Source organism: Metarhizium album, assembly GCF_000804445.1.
Source record: "Metarhizium album ARSEF 1941 chromosome Unknown scaffold_3, whole genome shotgun sequence".
In the NCBI taxonomy this organism is placed as follows: domain Eukaryota; kingdom Fungi; phylum Ascomycota; class Sordariomycetes; order Hypocreales; family Clavicipitaceae; genus Metarhizium; species Metarhizium album.
Window position 1 is genome coordinate 773287 of NW_024467577.1, and position 16349 is coordinate 789635.

The 16349-nt window shown below is 59.2% G+C and overlaps 8 protein-coding genes across 8 annotated transcripts; 4 read left to right on the forward strand and 4 right to left on the reverse strand.

The window, feature by feature from the left end:
- Positions 1-79: 79 nt before the first annotated feature.
- Positions 80-1678, forward strand: MAM_02000 (Sir2 family histone deacetylase Hst4; the record flags this gene model as incomplete). Its single annotated transcript, XM_040820799.1, has 1 exon — positions 80-1678. One exon carries the CDS (start codon positions 80-82, stop codon positions 1676-1678), a length of 1599 nt encoding a protein of 532 aa, XP_040681142.1.
- Positions 1679-2815: 1137 nt separating this feature from the next.
- MAM_02001 (Small ubiquitin-related modifier, SUMO) lies at positions 2816-4361 on the reverse strand (the record flags this gene model as incomplete). Its single annotated transcript, XM_040820800.1, has 2 exons — positions 2816-3914; positions 3982-4361. The coding sequence occupies 2 exons, from the start codon at positions 4359-4361 to the stop codon at positions 2816-2818; spliced, it is 1479 nt and encodes a 492-aa protein (XP_040681143.1).
- A 432-nt stretch (positions 4362-4793) lies between these two features.
- MAM_02002 (U6 snRNA-associated protein LSm6) lies at positions 4794-5230 on the forward strand (the record flags this gene model as incomplete). The annotated part of the gene is made up of 3 exons (XM_040820801.1): positions 4794-4914; positions 5021-5134; positions 5205-5230. 3 exons carry the CDS (start codon positions 4794-4796, stop codon positions 5228-5230), a joined length of 261 nt encoding a protein of 86 aa, XP_040681144.1.
- A 138-nt stretch (positions 5231-5368) lies between these two features.
- MAM_02003 (uncharacterized protein) lies at positions 5369-6382 on the reverse strand (the record flags this gene model as incomplete). The annotated part of the gene is made up of 2 exons (XM_040820802.1): positions 5369-5906; positions 5961-6382. The coding sequence occupies 2 exons, from the start codon at positions 6380-6382 to the stop codon at positions 5369-5371; spliced, it is 960 nt and encodes a 319-aa protein (XP_040681145.1).
- Positions 6383-6995: 613 nt separating this feature from the next.
- Positions 6996-7997, reverse strand: MAM_02004 (uncharacterized protein; the record flags this gene model as incomplete). Its single annotated transcript, XM_040820803.1, has 2 exons — positions 6996-7844; positions 7950-7997. The coding sequence occupies 2 exons, from the start codon at positions 7995-7997 to the stop codon at positions 6996-6998; spliced, it is 897 nt and encodes a 298-aa protein (XP_040681146.1).
- Positions 7998-8956: 959 nt separating this feature from the next.
- On the reverse strand, positions 8957-9625 carry MAM_02005 (uncharacterized protein; the record flags this gene model as incomplete). The annotated part of the gene is made up of 1 exon (XM_040820804.1): positions 8957-9625. The coding sequence occupies one exon, from the start codon at positions 9623-9625 to the stop codon at positions 8957-8959; it is 669 nt and encodes a 222-aa protein (XP_040681147.1).
- Positions 9626-11180: 1555 nt separating this feature from the next.
- On the forward strand, positions 11181-12231 carry MAM_02006 (uncharacterized protein; the record flags this gene model as incomplete). The annotated part of the gene is made up of 3 exons (XM_040820805.1): positions 11181-11367; positions 11551-11777; positions 11890-12231. The coding sequence occupies 3 exons, from the start codon at positions 11181-11183 to the stop codon at positions 12229-12231; spliced, it is 756 nt and encodes a 251-aa protein (XP_040681148.1).
- A 785-nt stretch (positions 12232-13016) lies between these two features.
- Positions 13017-15920, forward strand: MAM_02007 (cystathionine beta-lyase; the record flags this gene model as incomplete). Its single annotated transcript, XM_040820806.1, has 4 exons — positions 13017-13298; positions 13361-14384; positions 14815-15007; positions 15083-15920. The coding sequence occupies 4 exons, from the start codon at positions 13017-13019 to the stop codon at positions 15918-15920; spliced, it is 2337 nt and encodes a 778-aa protein (XP_040681149.1).
- Between the last annotated feature and the right edge of the window lie 429 nt (positions 15921-16349).

Below are 16349 nucleotides of genomic sequence, written 5' to 3' on the forward strand. Positions count from 1 at the left end.
GAGTCCGCTGTCAAGTGTGACGGCGTCGTCGCCTCTGTCAAGTCTCTCCAAAACCCCGTCTCTGACCAGCTCGCCCGATATGGAACCGGACGCTGGCACCCGTTATCCCTCGCCGTCGCCCACCTCGACCTCGGGAACGCAATCGCCCATCAAGTTGGGTGACGCCGTCGACGACAGTCCTAGGCCTGCCAAGAAGAGACGAATCACGCCGCCCCGCGAGCGCATCACCACGTACCTCAACTTGATGAAGTCGCATGACGAATTCAGCCACGAAGACAACTTTCACATGGAGAGATTGCTCAATGCGCTGCGCAGGAAGAAGAAGATTGTCGTGGTGGCCGGTGCTGGTATTTCCGTCTCGGCTGGCATTCCCGACTTTCGTTCGTCGACTGGACTCTTTGCGACCCAACGCAACCAGCACAAGCTCAAGGCCTCGGGCAAGCACCTGTTTGATGCATCCGTCTACAAACACGAGTCGTCCACGTCGTCATTTCACACCATGGTCCGGGAAATGAGTGACATGACCAAGAATGCCCAACCCACGCCTTTCCATCACCTCCTCGCTTCCTTGGCTCAAGAAGGCCGTTTACTGCGGCTCTACTCCCAAAACATCGACTGCATCGACACGTCAATGAAGCCTCTGCACACCCAGATCCCACTCGAGCCAAAAGCCCCCTGGCCAACTACTATTCAGCTGCATGGAAGCCTGGACAAGATGGTGTGCACCAAGTGCGGCGACATCCAGCCCTTCAAGGGCGACATTTTCGACGGGCCCGAGGCCCCTCTCTGTGAATCTTGTAGAAATCTTGATGAAGTGCGTACGGCTCACGCAGGCAAGCGGAGCCATGGAATTGGACGTCTGAGGCCGCGATTTGTGCTGTACAACGAGTTCAACCCCGACGAGGACGCCATCGGCAATGTTATGCGAGCAGACCTGAGGGCTCGACCGGATGCAGTTTTGGTGGTGGGCACGACACTCAAAGTGCCGGGGACACGACGGCTTGTGAAGCAGTTGTGCCAGGTTGCGCGAGGTCGCAAAGATGGTCTCACCGCCTGGCTCAACATAGACTCGGAGCCAAAGATTCCCGATTTCAAGGACTGCTGGGATCTCGTCGTCAAGTCCACGTGCGACAATATTGCCAGATTGGTGTCTCTGCCGCCGTGGGATTGCGAGATTGGGAACGACTACTTGGTATCCAAAGAACAGGAACGAGAAAGATTGTCGTCGCCACCGGCCAAGTTGGAAGTCCGGCTTGATGGTACAAGAACGCCCTCTGCTGAGGACATTCAGGCGATGCCGACCCCCCGCGCAAGCCCGCCGCCGCCGCCGCCTCCTCCTTCCTCAGGGAGAAAGCCTCTGCCAGAAGCAAAACAGAGCAAGCTCCCCTTTGGCGCCCCAAAGCCTCCTGCGCTGACCAAGGCGGGAAAGATTGCCAAACCTCGTGGCAGAAAACCAAAGCAGCTTACCAAGGCTCCACAACCAGCGCCCATAAATGGTCTCTTGCAGACTTTCAAAGCCTCCAAAGTTGTGTCAGATGCTGTCTCGGGCAAGAAACCGGGAACTCGTTCGCCGCTGCCGGATCGCAAGCCTTTTAAAGAGGAGCCGAACCTGGTGGTCTCCCTGCCGTCTCCTAGCCACGATGCCAAAGACCCCGGCGAGCATCAGCCTGCCAGGTGAGGCCATTCCTACGACCCCTACGACTCCAACGAAGCTGGCGCACCAAATCGGCGAGACGATTCCGCCGAAATCCGTCCCTAAAAACATGCAAAATCTAATACACGTGTCCTGACACCGCGGAGGGAGGGGGTGGGGGTTTCAAAATATAGTTTTATAAGACTGGGGTCTTGTGGATAGATAATCTTGATTTTGGAGTCGATATCTCATAGGCGGCGGGAGGCTCATTGGGCGTTTGTCGTTGATTGGGATGCTGGACCGCACAGCGTGGATGACGGAGTGCCCGTCGTCGTTGATTGTACATTACCATACTCGAGGAGCTGGCTTGGCTGTCTGCGCCTGCCCACCATGCGCTAGTGTTTACTTGGTGCGAGGGATTACATTGACGGTCTTTGATGCTTATATGTGCCTTTGCAGTGATAGGACTCGGTCCCGCCCCCTGGTTGTCCGGATGAGAAGAGTGTACCATGGCCTAGTGCTGGAGAAGCATTGATGGAAGCGCACGCGTCTCCCAAGAGTAGGGCACCCTTTTTGGACCTCGGACTCGGAGGTTTCCCATCCATGTCACTCACAACACCTGCTTGGCGGGCCTGGATGTCACTCGCGGGGCCGACGAGAGGAGGGAAAAATGATGTAAAAAAACAAATAAACCCCTTGTGTGGTTCGCGGACCAGGGCCGAGCCGGACTGTTCGAATAGGGCTCGACACGCCGTGTGGCAACGGTCAGAGGAGACGACGGAATTCAGAATGCAGACGCGTCACCGGTAGATTTGGCCCCGTCCAGGCCCTCGGAGACAGGGCGTCTCTCTCTCTTCGCAGCACGTTGTTGAACCAAAGCCTCGGACGTGAGGACTGCTGCTGCTGTGTGCCTGGTCTCGAGGTCGAGGGTGTAGCTACCGCCGTGTGGGAACCCGGGTGCAACGGCATTCACGGGGACATGTTCTCGAACGAGGGAGGGTGTCGTCGGCACGGACAAGACTCATGCGAGACTGGCGGAACGGATGTGCTTCGCGGTCACGGGGTTCTGGGCAGGTGGCGAAGCGGCAGTTGATCGGGGTATCGTCTTTTGGTTTTCTTCAGAAAAGGAAATATAGAAAAAACTGATACGCAAAAACGCCAAGTCATATGTATGTCCGTCCGTCATTCGTGCTGACACGCCACTATGCCCTGCCTGACGTGGACTTCAAACGTGTCCATGTCGTCAATCTCGGCCTCGTCCATGGTGACGTGCTCTTCTAACCTCTCGCCGTCGAACCAAAGGCCCACGTCCTTTTCGGACCCTATCGACCGCTGCGCGCGGAATCCGGTGATGAGCGTCTCGACTGTCGTTTCTGGCCGCACTGTCAAGTTGACGTCTTCCAAGTTCCGCGCCTTGAGGATGACGCGAATCTTGACCTCTTCGGCCGACGGCTCTTCTGGTGCTGCCGCGTCGTCCTCGTCCGATAATTCACCTGCTTCTCGTTTCTTGCGTAGCTCTTCCTCGCGCTCCATCTCGCGGAAGAGGTCCAACGTCCACGCCTCCATGTGCACTCGTGTCTGACCGTCAGCCAGGCCCTCTGAGCCATTCCCGTCCACGACGGCCCGCCCATTGCCCTGAGGCCGGATACCCAGCGTCAGCAATGTAGAGAAGGTATAGACTCTTTGCCTCCGCCATGTGAGCACAATGTCGTCTTCCCTTTGTACGTCCAGGAGGATGCCTTTGCGATGCTGCAGCGTCAGCCATGTGTTGCGAGCGATGCGCAGCTGTTTGTCGAAGAGAAACTTGAAGCAGCAGGGCTTGGTGCCTCGGACAACCGACGTGACGAGAATGTCAATGGGCTTCTTTGTCGCTTCTCCATCCGCGCCGACGCTAAGCATCTGGTCCCGTGCGCGCTGCTCCTCTGCCTTGCGAACATATTCGGAAAATTCGTCGCCGTCGCTGTCGTCCTCGTCGGAGGCGGTGGCCGCGAGGCTTGACTCTAGGATTTCTATGCCATCTCCTCGCTGTTTACTGCCCGGCATCGCCTCAACGTCGTCATCATCCGACTCGATGAGCACGACTGGTGCCGGTGCCGCCTTTGGCATGCGCGCCACCCGGTGCAAGCTGGCCGGCGGGGCGGTTTTGGTATGAGAGCGCAAAAGTCGAGCGGAGGGTGAGTCGCCCGGCGACGAGTCTATATTTTCCACGTGGAGCTTCGCACCCTTTGACGGGGTCAAGTCTGGGCGTGTGCGTTTCGACGCCGGCGGCGTAACCAAGTCACTGTTTTCATTTTTGAATCTCCAGTTAGCCTACGTGAGAAAAGCTCGAATGAGATGCGCAAACAAACCTGACCGAGACATCTCCATCCTTGGACGGATAAGTAGCAGGTGTGCCTCTCCTGTCTATCCGAGGGGACTTGTGTGGTTGCGCACCCACGGCGGCCTCGAATTCGCCGTCGTCATGGTCGTCCAACGGCCTCTTGGCGGACTCAGCCGACTTTCGTCGCGCTTCCTCTTCCTCTTCCTGCTTCTGCTTCTGCTTCTGCTTCCTCCTCATTCTCCTCTTGCGATCGGCAGCCTTGATCGGCTCCATCTCCTTGCACCTGCGAAACAGGTCGAGCCCATCATCAAGACCGGTGTCATCAGACGGCGTGGCGAGGCGCAGAGCAGTCGGCTTGAAGGGGAGCTTCTTCACCTTGGGGCGAGGCGGGGTGACGTCTTCGCTCATGGTGTCGACGGTGCAAATGACGGAACGGGTTGCCAAAGACGCTGGTTGAAAGGCCGGGCGCCTATGCGCGCGTGCTACGCAGTAAGCAAGGGATCGCGAGGTGAAGACTGGATCGCGTAGACTTTAAGCTTTATGGGGAAGGAGGTGTCACTTGCCGCCGCCCGGGGCCAGGCAGCTGCCGCCAGGTGCATTTTCAGGCTCTACAGGTGTCAACATCAGTCAGTACACGAGGCCTACGGGCACGCCCCCGCACCGGCACCCAGAATATAGAGAGAACAGCACGCACGTGCGTTCGACAACCACGGCAAGTGCCGCCTCGACTCGTGATTGGTGCTGCTGGCGGGCAAGTTTGTTGTTCCCTTGGCTGCCGCCAAGCAACCTCACGATACATGCGTCCCGCATCCAAGCACCCTCATCGCCATCCCTCACACCATGTCCTCTGCAGAGAACGGCAGCATTTCGCAGGGCGAGGGCAAGGATCCCTCCAGCTTCCTGAGCGACATCATCGGCAACCCTGTCATCGTGAAGCTCAACTCGGGCGTAGTCTACAAGGGTGAGGCGCTCCCTCGAAAACGTGTTGCCGCAGCGCCGCGCGTGACGCCGCCTGCGCAGTGCCAGACGCGAGTGGCATGTATGACTGACTGGATGCGAGCATGTAGGCGAGTTGCAATCGGTGGACGGCTACATGAACATCGCGCTGGAAAAGACGGAAGAGTACGTCAATGGCAAGAAGAGGCGGGATTACGGAGATGCTTTTGTGCGAGGAAACAATGGTGAGCACGTCCTCTGCTTCTTCCCCCCTTTTCTTCGGCAACTTTGACGGAGCGGCTAACTCGCGTGCAGTAATGTACATCTCGGCGGACTCATGAAGCACGCCAGGGACGTGACGTGAATAAATCATCGTGATGCGCCCACCGCAAAGCGCCATGGCCAACACACCCGTTCTTCTGGCCGCCTATCAACGCCACGCCTTTGAATCTGCTTCTCAATTGAATATACGCCATAGCCTACAGCCTGCTCGTCCACCCGTACACCGTGAACCCATGAAACTCAACCTCCCCCTTGTCGTTCCAGACCTGATCTCCCTCGCTCATAATTCCATCAAAACTGGCCCTGAAGGCGTCCCTGTCAGCATCTCGAAGCACCGCAACCTGGCTCAACGTCTGGATCCGCTCCCACAGCAACTCCTTGGTCAGCCAGACCGTAAACGGAATCTTGTCCCGCCCAACAGGCGTGGTGAATAACGGCGCCGGATCACGAGCCTGGCGCTCAAACACGTCTCGCCATGTATCGTCGCGGAATCGATGAGTCCCGTCCGGTGGGAGTGTCATGATGAGGTGCTTCAATTTTCCCTCCCAGGCAGTAGAAGCAGCCCAAGCCGCAGGCTGGTTATCTGCACCATGGTCAGTACTCCGGCCAAGAAACAAGCCTGGGGAGGGGGTTGCTCTCGGAGACGTGCAATCCTCAATGTTCCAAACGAAGCCAAAGTGGCCGCCGGGCCTAAGCACGCGGCGGATCTCCCTCAACGCTTCGTCGTTGGCAAACCTACACTGCTATCAGTGCTTGCAAGGGCTCCGTCACGCCGGAAAGTATGCTCACCAGTGGAAAGACTGCGGGGCGTACTCATCAGCACCCGTCCGATATACAGACTGCAATGGTGTAAAACGTACCTGCGCGGCAACGACGGCATCAGCCCACCCATCATCCAGATTCATACGCGTGGCTAATCCATCCATCGCCTCAACGTTTTCTAATCGCTTGTCTACGAGACTCTGTCGCATCCTGGCCAACGGCTCCACTGCCACAATTTCAAAGTGCTCCTCCCGGGCCGCCAGTAGCTCTGTAAATTTGCCCGTCCCGCCCGCAAGGTCGACTATCTTCGCATTAGGCTTCTTGACCAGCTCGAGGTTGTGCAGTAGGGCCTGGACTGCCGGGGCCGGGTACGACGGGCGATGGGCGTCATATGCTGAGGCGTTGTCGAAGCCGTTTATCGCGGCGTCGGCGACTTGTTGGGGCGGCATTGTGAGATGGCCTCGTGTGGGCTGATGCGCTTATTGTGAGTATTGCAGGCGTGAGGCGCGTGTCGTGTCGATTTTTCAGAACTTGCAGTCGGGTCAGAGGCAGGTCAGGTCGTTGCTTCGGCCAATTCGATCATGGTCGTTTCCCAGCGACTGACTCCCTATTTAAGTACCGACAATCGGGTCGCGATAAGTATTCGTCGCCCGACCCCTTCAAGCCTCTCAGCGGTTGGCGGAGTGGTCGAACCAGGAGGTGGCTAACTTGGCACTACTTAGTTAGCTGTTCACGTCATCGCCGAGGACCCGATCGAAATACGAGACGCCAATTCCTGCGACGGAAGGACGTACCTAGGTACTCAAGTAGGCAATGTCCTGGGTACGACCTGGCTAGTCAGACCCCATGGAAGACGCAATGTAAAAAAGTTGCGGCCCCAACGAATCCGTCACGAGCGCCCGGTATCCCACCGCGGCAGTTGTGGCAAATGGAAGGTAGTTATATTCCGTGTACCAGATTTACATGCAATGATATGTACCCTAGCCGAGATCGGACGTCGCAGAAAGCCCCTCCCCCCCAAAATCTAAATCATCATTAAAACGCCGTGGCAGGTGCCATTACCTACCGCCTTTGCTTTTGTAGTTTCGACGGCGTTGGCCGGGTCTGCAATTCTATGCTATGGCGTTGCGGCCTTGAAGCAAGCCTGGCGGCTGCAAATTCGGAGCGAGCGCCAAATGTCCCCGCCGGCAGGACCTCAAACCCAGCTTTCAGCCTGCGATGCGTCCTGTTGACGAATACCTGAGCAGAGCCGTAGACCTGTCTCGTGTTCTGCAGGTTGTCGACGACGCTCGAGTCCAGTGATACCGCCCTCGATCTTGGTCTGTGCCTGGCAACCTGTTGAGGCGACAGCGTGAAGCTTCTCTCTGATCCCTGCAAAGAAAGCCTCTCCGACCCGGATGGTCTGTATGCCGTGCCGTCCGTCGTTGCCGGCACACACCTGTTCTCGTCTTTGCGTTCCACGGCGTAGTCGGAACACCCGGCCACGGGATGCGCGCTGGGTGGTTGCGACGGTGCACTCGTTCGAGTCAATGGCGAGCTTGACGACTCTCCAACCTTGTGCTGGGCATCTTCCAAGCTGTAATACACAGTTCCCCGTCCACCAGGAACCGCCGGGATCGAGTCCTGGACCGCCGAGGCCGAGGCTGCAGACGCAGAGGAGGCATCCCGACCAGCCACGGCTGGACCGGAGCCGGCTATCCATATGCCCTCCACCTCGACGCCGCGTTCGATGGCTCGCACGCCAAACGGAACATTGGAGTAGCTCAAGTGGCGGATCCCGCAGTGCTTCATGTCCGTCATCCGCGAGCGTCGTTCCTCGTCAAGCACCTCGTACTTTCGGAGTTCTCGATTGTTCTGCCACAGTTTCACGAGGCCGATGAGAAAGACTATGGCTATGCAGCACGCCAGAACCTGCAGGGCAATCACATCGGGTCAAAGTCAGCAGTGCCGCCTCCGCCAAGTCCCACGATGCCTCGCAGGGCAGTGGACGGGCGTGTATGTGCCGGGAGGACTTACAAACGTCATCTGTTGCCATAGCTGCCATTGGACAAAGAAGGAAGTCATGCTTGAGGCCTCCCCTCCCCCATCGGCTTTCGTTCAAGTGCAGGCGAAAACGAGAATCAGAGACCGCATTCGGCAAAACGTCCTGGGAGAGCGACATTATTTATGCGAGCATGGTTGGGACGGATGGAATTCGAGGGCCCGCGACGAGAAGTGAGTGAGCGAGTGAGTGAGGGCAGGGCCCAGGCGTAGTTCCGGGTGAAAGAGAGCAAAAATCAGCAAGAGCCAGCGAGCAGCCCGTGTACCTGACGAAACTTTAACCAAACACGCCCGATTGTGCTAATTTTGCACTCTTTCGTCTGACTGCGAATCAGATGGGGGAATTTTGATTTTTTTTCCTCTTTTCCCCCCCAAAACAAGGGCCTGCTTCGTGCCCGGTGGCGTGGCGTGGTGTGCGCGGCGAGCAGCGTCGATGGGAGGAGGCGCGGCGGAAGAGCAGAGCAGAGCAGAGCAGAGCAAAGATCAAGAGCTGAAAATGCCGGGGAAAAATGGGAAAATGGGAAAAAAAAAGACGAAATTCCCGCACGTGCATCGGTTGGCAAGGATGTTGGATGTTTGGGCGACCACAAGAGGCAACCATACTCGGTATATGTACTCCGCAGCTCAGACATGCTGGAGTTGGAAAGCTCCGAAATGGTCAAGATCACCAGGAAATGGGGGTTTCTTGTGCAACGACGGGACACACACGCATGTCGGCCGCTTCATTGCGACTTGTCAGGTGTCACAGATTACGTTGACGGCTGATGAGATGAGTTGACGGCCAGTTGGGGCCTGAGGCTGACGACGCGTACTCGGTGCTTCGGGCTTGGTACGGTTGGATTTGTATTGTTCCGTCAATCTTCTCTTTGCATGCCTACTGATACTGACCTACCGAGTCCCCCCGTACGCGTGCGTGCGTGCTCGGGCGTTGCATTGTTGCATCGTCGCATGGGGCGCGCCGCTTTCTCGTCTTCTCGACCACCTCATGCCCATCGCAGCACGGCAAAACCACCAATGACACCAGCAACAAGAGCCATCTTGGATCCACCAACCAGACTTCCAGCGTCGCCCGTGGCCGTGAGCGCAGTGTTGTTCCCCGTGCCGTTTCTCGGTGTGGTGGCACCACTGGCAGGAGGCGTCGTCGACAACGCAGCCGGCAGAGTCGTCGTCGACGGAGGCGCAGCGACGCCATCGGAAACGGAGCCAACTGAAGAAGATGACGCTGTTGTCCTGGTCAGGGGAACAACAGAAACCGCAGTCGAAGCGGGAGCGGAAGAGCCGGTCGACATCTCTTTCGACGGGGCATCAACGTCGGTGTTTGTGGGTGTCGACTCTGCCCACGATCCGACGCTGCTCTCGCGGTCCGTCGAGACAGCCACGGCAGCCGTCGAAGGCGTCCAGCAGGGGAGATACGACGGCTCCGTCCTCAACGACTCGGTCCCCGTGTAGAACGCACATCCGGGAACATCCTTTCTCGGGGGGGCTCGGCCGCCACCGCAGTCGTGCGGATCACAGACCCGGCCGTCATCCGGGTCGTACCAGTGAACAATGTGGTCTGCGCAAGTGGTGTAGCTAATGTACTGGCAGCCAAACGCAGCAGCGCCTCCCGTTAGCAGAAGAGGCAAAAGGACGGAGAGCGCTGTCTTGGCCATGGTGACGCCAACGGGACAAGAGGATTAGGGCAGCGAAGAAACAAGGAATATCTTGTTGTCCTTGAGCTCGAGAGTGTGTGTTACAGACCCAAAGGTTTCGCAGACGAACGTCTCGCCAAGGAGGCGGAAGGGATGGACTGGATATAAATCCTCCTTTTCGGCGAGACCCGCCAGCGACTCAAAAGAGGCACTCGCCGACCGGACAAGATCGGAAATTAGAAATGCGGGCAGACGGGACAGTGACGGTTACTCTATTGACGGAAGGATTTTGTTTTTTCTTTTTTTAGGGGTCCAAAGGAGCTACGACCAGCGGAGACCAGCTGAGTCCCTGGTCAACCAAGCCATCTGGCGGCATCCTGTACAATATCACGGGAGCTATAACTCGGTAGGGCTGAGACTGTGCTCACAACGACGACTGTCCAGTCACGGCTACGAAAAAAAAAAAAAAGACTCGGTCGAGGCAGCAAGTCAACATATGTGCTCGCGAGAGGAATCAAGAGATTTCTTGCTTTTTAATTTTTTTGTAGTTTCTTTTCCCAGGGCAAGCCTCCACGTTCTTCTTCCTCCTGTCCGTCATCGTGACTGGACGGACCCTGGCTGTCCAGTCCGAATCGGGCAGTTGCCGCCTGAATACCTAGGTAGGTACCGCAGCCACAAGCGACGTTTACGAACTTCCAATTTCTTACCATGCACTGTAATCGATGCGCGGAATTCCGCTGTCTGCACGGTATTGCACAGTGCTCATGGCGCCATAGAAATTTCCTCGTTGGCCAAGATGCAGCGACGATGGACCGGCCGGCAAGCTTCATTTCGTCATTGACGCTGCTAGAGCGAACCCGGAGCGGCCTCCCACTGCCCACTAGTAAGAGTTGGTAGCTTTACCCCCTTCTGGCAGGGTACAGGGTTTAGATCTGGAGAGATTATGCTGCCCCGGACTCCCCAATGGTTGCTCCCGGGCCGTCTGATGGGACGGCGCACTGTTTGCCTCTGTGTTTACAGCCTGTTGTGTGGCTACCATGTACCGGGTAGTAGGTACTTCCAGGCACGGAGTACTTGCGTCTCAGTCGCTCGACAGTGTGCTCAAGTGGGCGTCGCATCGGGGGCCAGGTCCGACAAGACCCCCTGCTCAATGTCAATTTAGTGTTGATGGGCCCCCGCAACTCCGTCATGGAGCGCTGAGTGAGCACCGCCAGACTTTAGCGTCACATGCACTTGAGTGGTTCGACGGTTCGATTTCGGCAAGTCCATGTCTGGTCAATTCGCTCGGCGGCTGCACTGTGCGGTCCTCAGGGCCGCCAATGCCCATCACCATCCTCATCCGTCGCCTTGCCGATGCTGCGCCGCAGTCCTTTGCATCAACCACTTCACCCGACAGTTTTTCACCGTCTATAGCCTTTTTCCTTGTCGGCATTGTTCCAGACTTGCGTGTAGTCCTCTGCCCGTGACGTTTCGATTTTTTGATTTTTTTTTAAATTTTTTTTTCGTGTTTCTTCCCGACTTTGCTCGTCGCATCATCTCAAGTCGGGCACTGTCGTCCTTTGCTCCGTCAACCACGATGCCAATTCGCAATCCTTTTGCTCGTCGCACCGCCACGGCCACCGCGCACGACGAGAGCCTGTACCCCGAGCAGGACGCTTCCCATCCGGGCTTCGAGCGTGTTGACACCATAGGGTCCAAGGCCTCGTCGGCCCTCAGCATTCGAAGCAACAGGAGCCACGACACCGGCGAATACAAGATGAGCGGTGCGTGACCTGATCTCTTTCTCACCCGCCACACCCGCCTGCGACATGATGCCACCAGACCGTCAGATCATCCGACCACGCTTGCATGGTCTCGGGTTGGCGCTGGCCCCGGCGCTCTTCATCAAAGGACTGTTTGTAACCAACTAACTTTCGCCTGTTTGCAACCCTAGTTGTGAATGACAGCGGCGTATATCTTCCGGTATGTGCCAGCATTGAGCGTGCGCCGTGTCCTGCTTCACCGCGACATCAAACTAATCCGCACGAACCAGCCCTCGCCGACACAGGACAAGGGTCAATGGCCTCGCAAGTACCTGTCCTCCAGGGCGTCGACGGAAACAGGGAGCAGCCTGGGCGACATTGAGCACTTTCCCATCTCCCGGGAGTCATTTGATTCCTACCGAAGATCATTTGTTCGTCTCCCAGTTGCTCATCTTGCACTCAGACCCAAGACATGATTGATGGCTTGGCCCCGGCCCCTGCACACTCGGCGCCGCTGCCTGCTGACGCGACTGTTGGCTCTAGGATATCACAGCGCGGTCCCCCGTCATCTCCCACGATGGTCTCGGACGGCAGAGCCTCGACTCTGCTCGTTTCCGTCGTCTCCCCAGATCGGCCATTGACCGCAAGTTTGAGTGCGAGCCACCCACCGCCGAGGAAGGGTTTGAGGACGTCGGCCTGGACGATCACAAACAGCAGCCCCGCAAGCGCGGCTTCTTCGCCAAGCTGACCGAGTCGCAAGATGCAAACGGTCAACCGACCGTACCCCGATTCTTGATCCCGGGACGGAAGCGCGGCCAAAGTGGCCAGGGCTCGGAGCTCGGAACCATGAACTATCCCAGGACATCTGATGAGGCACGAAATTAGTCCACACGGACCGTGGCTGAACATTTCGTTTGTTGACGCCTGGATCTGTCGCAATTTGGGACGGGTGCAAGCGCAGGCTGGTGTCATCTTTCCGGGAAACGGAGAGGTTCTGCTTCGGTTGCATTGACGGAACTACGCATCGAACAGCGCGCTTTGGGTGGGCCTTGGGGCGTAATATAATAGTGTAGCAGTTCGCGGGAGAATTGCGAGTGAAATAGGCATGTGCTGGAACTGGCTTTTTGCCATGGTGCAATGACTTGACGATAATATCAATGATGATTTATTTACTCATCATCCGGTGGTCCCGCGCTGGGGAGCAAGAGGTTGTACATGTTGAAAGCCCAAAGGAAGGGTCTGCGTGACTCGAGATGGGCGGCAACAGCACTGAACAACTGAGGCACCAGGACTTTTCTGCTGAGGCCTTGGAACGGCATTCTGCCCCGAGACACCAAGTCGACTCAGGCAAGAAAAGGCAATTTGCCGTTGGCAGTTGGCGCCGTCCGGAGTCCCGAGTCCCGAGTCCCGGACCCCGCCAACGCAGCATCCGTGCTGCCCCACCCTTGCCGGCCTCTCCAACGCAGATTGACGTGATTCAACAGCGTGGCTTGCCATCCACGCCCTTTGCCCTCCCACACACATGCTCTGCACGCGGCTCCGTTCCTGGCCTCGGATCGTCAGGTCGTGGGAGTACAAAAGCGCTCTCCAGAAAGCCCCGGACCACCTGAAGACCTTGACCTCGACCTCATCCGATCATCCGACCGTCGGCACGCCCGTAGTTGCGCGACATGGCAGCACGCACCGGGGTTCCGGCCGAGGAAATGGCCCGCCTGTCCCTATCGTCCAAGGCCGTCCACGCAGACGACGCCATTTCCGCGCATCGAGCGGTAGCGCCCGCCATGCACGTCAGCACGACGTTTCGATATAGCGACGACCCGGCGCAGCTGAGGCACGCCTCGGACCCCGCCAAGCCGGGGGACTGGAACAATGCCGATGTGAGTGTCCCCGATGACGCCGGGCGGCCCGGCAGTCTCGGCGAAGACAAACACGAGGCGAGGGCGCGATGCGCCGTACCGGAGCACTGACTGACTGACTGACTGACTGACTGACTGACTGACGGCGACTTGAGCAGCCCTGCGCGCCGCTAGACTCGCACATCTACTCGCGGGACTCGAGTCCCAACACGACCCGGCTCGAGGCTGTGCTGTCGAGCATCCTCGGCGGGCCCTCGGTCACGTACGCCTCGGGCCTGGCTGCGTTCCACGCCATGCTCGTCCGCCTGAATCCCCGGCGCATCGCCATCGGCCAAGGGTACCACGGGTGCCGCGGCGTCATCAGGCTCGTCTCCCGCCTCAGCGGGCTCCGGGAGCTCCCTCTGGACTGCGACCCGTCGGAGCTGGGGCCCGGGGACGTCGTGCACGTAGAGACGCCGCTGAACCCGACGGGCGAGGCGCGCAACCTCCGGCACTACGCTGACCGGGCGCACGGGGCCGGCGCCGTGCTGACCGTGGACGCGACATTTGCGCCGCCCCCGCTGCAGAGCCCGTTCGACCTCGGGGCCGACGTCATCATGCACAGCGGAACAAAGTACCTCGGGGGGCACTCGGACATGCTGTGCGGCGTGCTGACGGTGCGGCCGGGGAGCAGCTGGGCCCGGGAGCTCCGCGAGGAGCGGCTGGTCCTCGGCTCCGTCATGGGCAGCATGGAGGGCTGGCTGGGGCTCCGGTCCCTCCGGACGCTCGAGCTGCGCGTCGGCCGGCAGAGCCGCACGGCGGCGGCGCTCGTCGCCTGGCTCGCGGGCCAGCTTGGCGACCCGTCCACCGCCGCCGGACAGCTCGTCGAGAGGCTTCACCACGCGAGTCTGCAGCCCGAGGCGGCGGAGGAGGGCAGCTGGCTGAGGAGACAGATGCCCGTCGGGTACGGGCCCGTCTTCGCCGTCGTCATGAGGGACGTGGGCCTTGCCAGGGAGCTGCCTGGCAGGCTGAGATTGTTCCACCACGCGACCAGCCTGGGGGGCGTCGAGAGCCTCATCGAGTGGCGGGCCATGACGGATCCGTGCGTGGACCAGCGGCTGCTGCGGGTGAGTGTCGGGGTGGAGGGGTTCGAGGACTTGAGGTGCGATATCGAGCAGGCTCTGGAGAGTTTGAAGACGGCCGGTTCGGGCTGAAGCCACGCTGGCGGGGGCTGGGTTGTTCCTCGGGACGAGCGAACCTGCGTGTTGCTGGGCGAGGAGAAGGCGTCACGGCGTGGGTGGTCATGGTGAGCCCCGTGCGAGGAGGACTTTTACGAGCCGGCGTCGCCGTCCGGGTTGGTGTCAGTGTCCAAGAGGAAAGTCGAGTGTCCAAGAGGAAAGTCGCGTCATCGTTGTAGCAGTGGCAGCACGTGGTTGACGTGCCGGTATGTGATTCACTCGTGCGTCGAGGCCCGTTTCCATGTGTCTTGCAAGTCTGAATCCCCATGGAGCATTCGGGCGCCATCTGCAAGACCCGCCAATCGCTTCCGCCCCCTGCTCAACGGCTCGCTCGCGCGCGGCCGGCGTCCAATTAGATTGTGCTAGCAACGGACCTTGACCTACCTTCCTCGCAGGGGCACGACGCATCGACATTGGCACTGACACTGACACTGACACTGACATTGACATTGACATTGACATTGACATTGACATCGACATCGACATTGGCATTGGAAGCGACATCGGCATCGGCATCGACATCGACAGCCCTTCTCCAACCCATCTGCGTCCCCGGCACAAAGCCACACCAGCTCCGGTTCCCATGAGGTAAAGGCTCACCCGGTTCGACCCATCAAACGGTGTCTGCGCGCACACCATCCCCGACGACATACACACAACGAGCGACGAGCCACGGCACCTCCCAGATGCCGTGATGCCGCGCCTCGCCCTGTTCCGGCTGCCGACCAAGCTCCGGCGCAAAGTACGCCGCAATAGGATGGCCACGCTCACGCTGCTGGGCACCCTCGCGCTCCTCCTCATCTTCCCCATCTACTCGATCTACTGCATATACAAGCCGCCCAAGGCGCTCATAGGCTACCTGCGCCAAAGGTACCCCGACGTGCTCTTCGAGGTGACGACGGACGCCAGGGTGGTGGCGCTCTCGCTCGACGACGCGCCGTCCGCGCACACGGCCGACATCATGGACGCGCTCCGCGACCACGGAGCCCACGCGACCTTCTTCGTCATCGGCGCGCAGGCCGACGGCCGCGCCGAGACGCTGCGCTCGCTGATCCGCGACGGCCACGAGCTCGCCAACCACGGTATGCACGACGAGCCCGCGTCGCGGCTGGGCGTCGACGAGCTCGAGAGCCAGGCGGCCGAGGTCAAGGCCACGCTGGCGGCCGCCTACGAGGCCGAGGGCCGGGTCCTGCCCAACAACTACTACCGCCCCGGCTCCGGCTTCTTCAACTACAAGATGCGCGACGTCCTGGGCAGCCGGGGCTACCGCATCGCCCTGGGCAGCGTGTACCCTCACGACCCGCAGATCCCGTACCCCAAGAGGAACGCCAAGCACATCCTGAGCATGGTGCACCCGGGCGCCATCATCATCTGCCACGACCGCCGGGAGTGGACGGCGCCCATGCTGAGGATGATCCTGCCCGAGCTGAGGGACAGGGGGTACGAGGTCGTCACCATAAGCGACCTCGTCAGGAGGGCCGAGCCGTTGGACCGGCGGTAGTTTGCTGCGCCGCAGGTCGTGGATTTTCCCTTTTTTTTTCGTCCCCTGCTCACCTGGCGTCCCTGCATCTCTTGGGTGTCTTCACATTCACGGCGTGCAAGTCAAGGGGGAAAAAAGGACCGCTGATACTGGGGGCCCGTCGGACTCCGTCTGAGGTCGCGTTTTTCCGCGTGCATCACATCGCGTACGTGCACACAGCCTACGGGTGACACTCTACACGTCTGCCGGCAAGAGGGCAGGGCAGGATCTGCATCATTCTTCACTTTTTGGCACCCGCACGGGCGGGCCGGAGCGGACGCGGGAGAGAGGAGCGCAGCTGACTGGCGAAGCATTGTCGGAGCACAACCACAGGCGCATAGAGGCTGTCGAGGAGAGCGCAAACAAGGGAGACCAGCGATGCTTTTTCCTCCCCCATGTAGTACCAGCTCC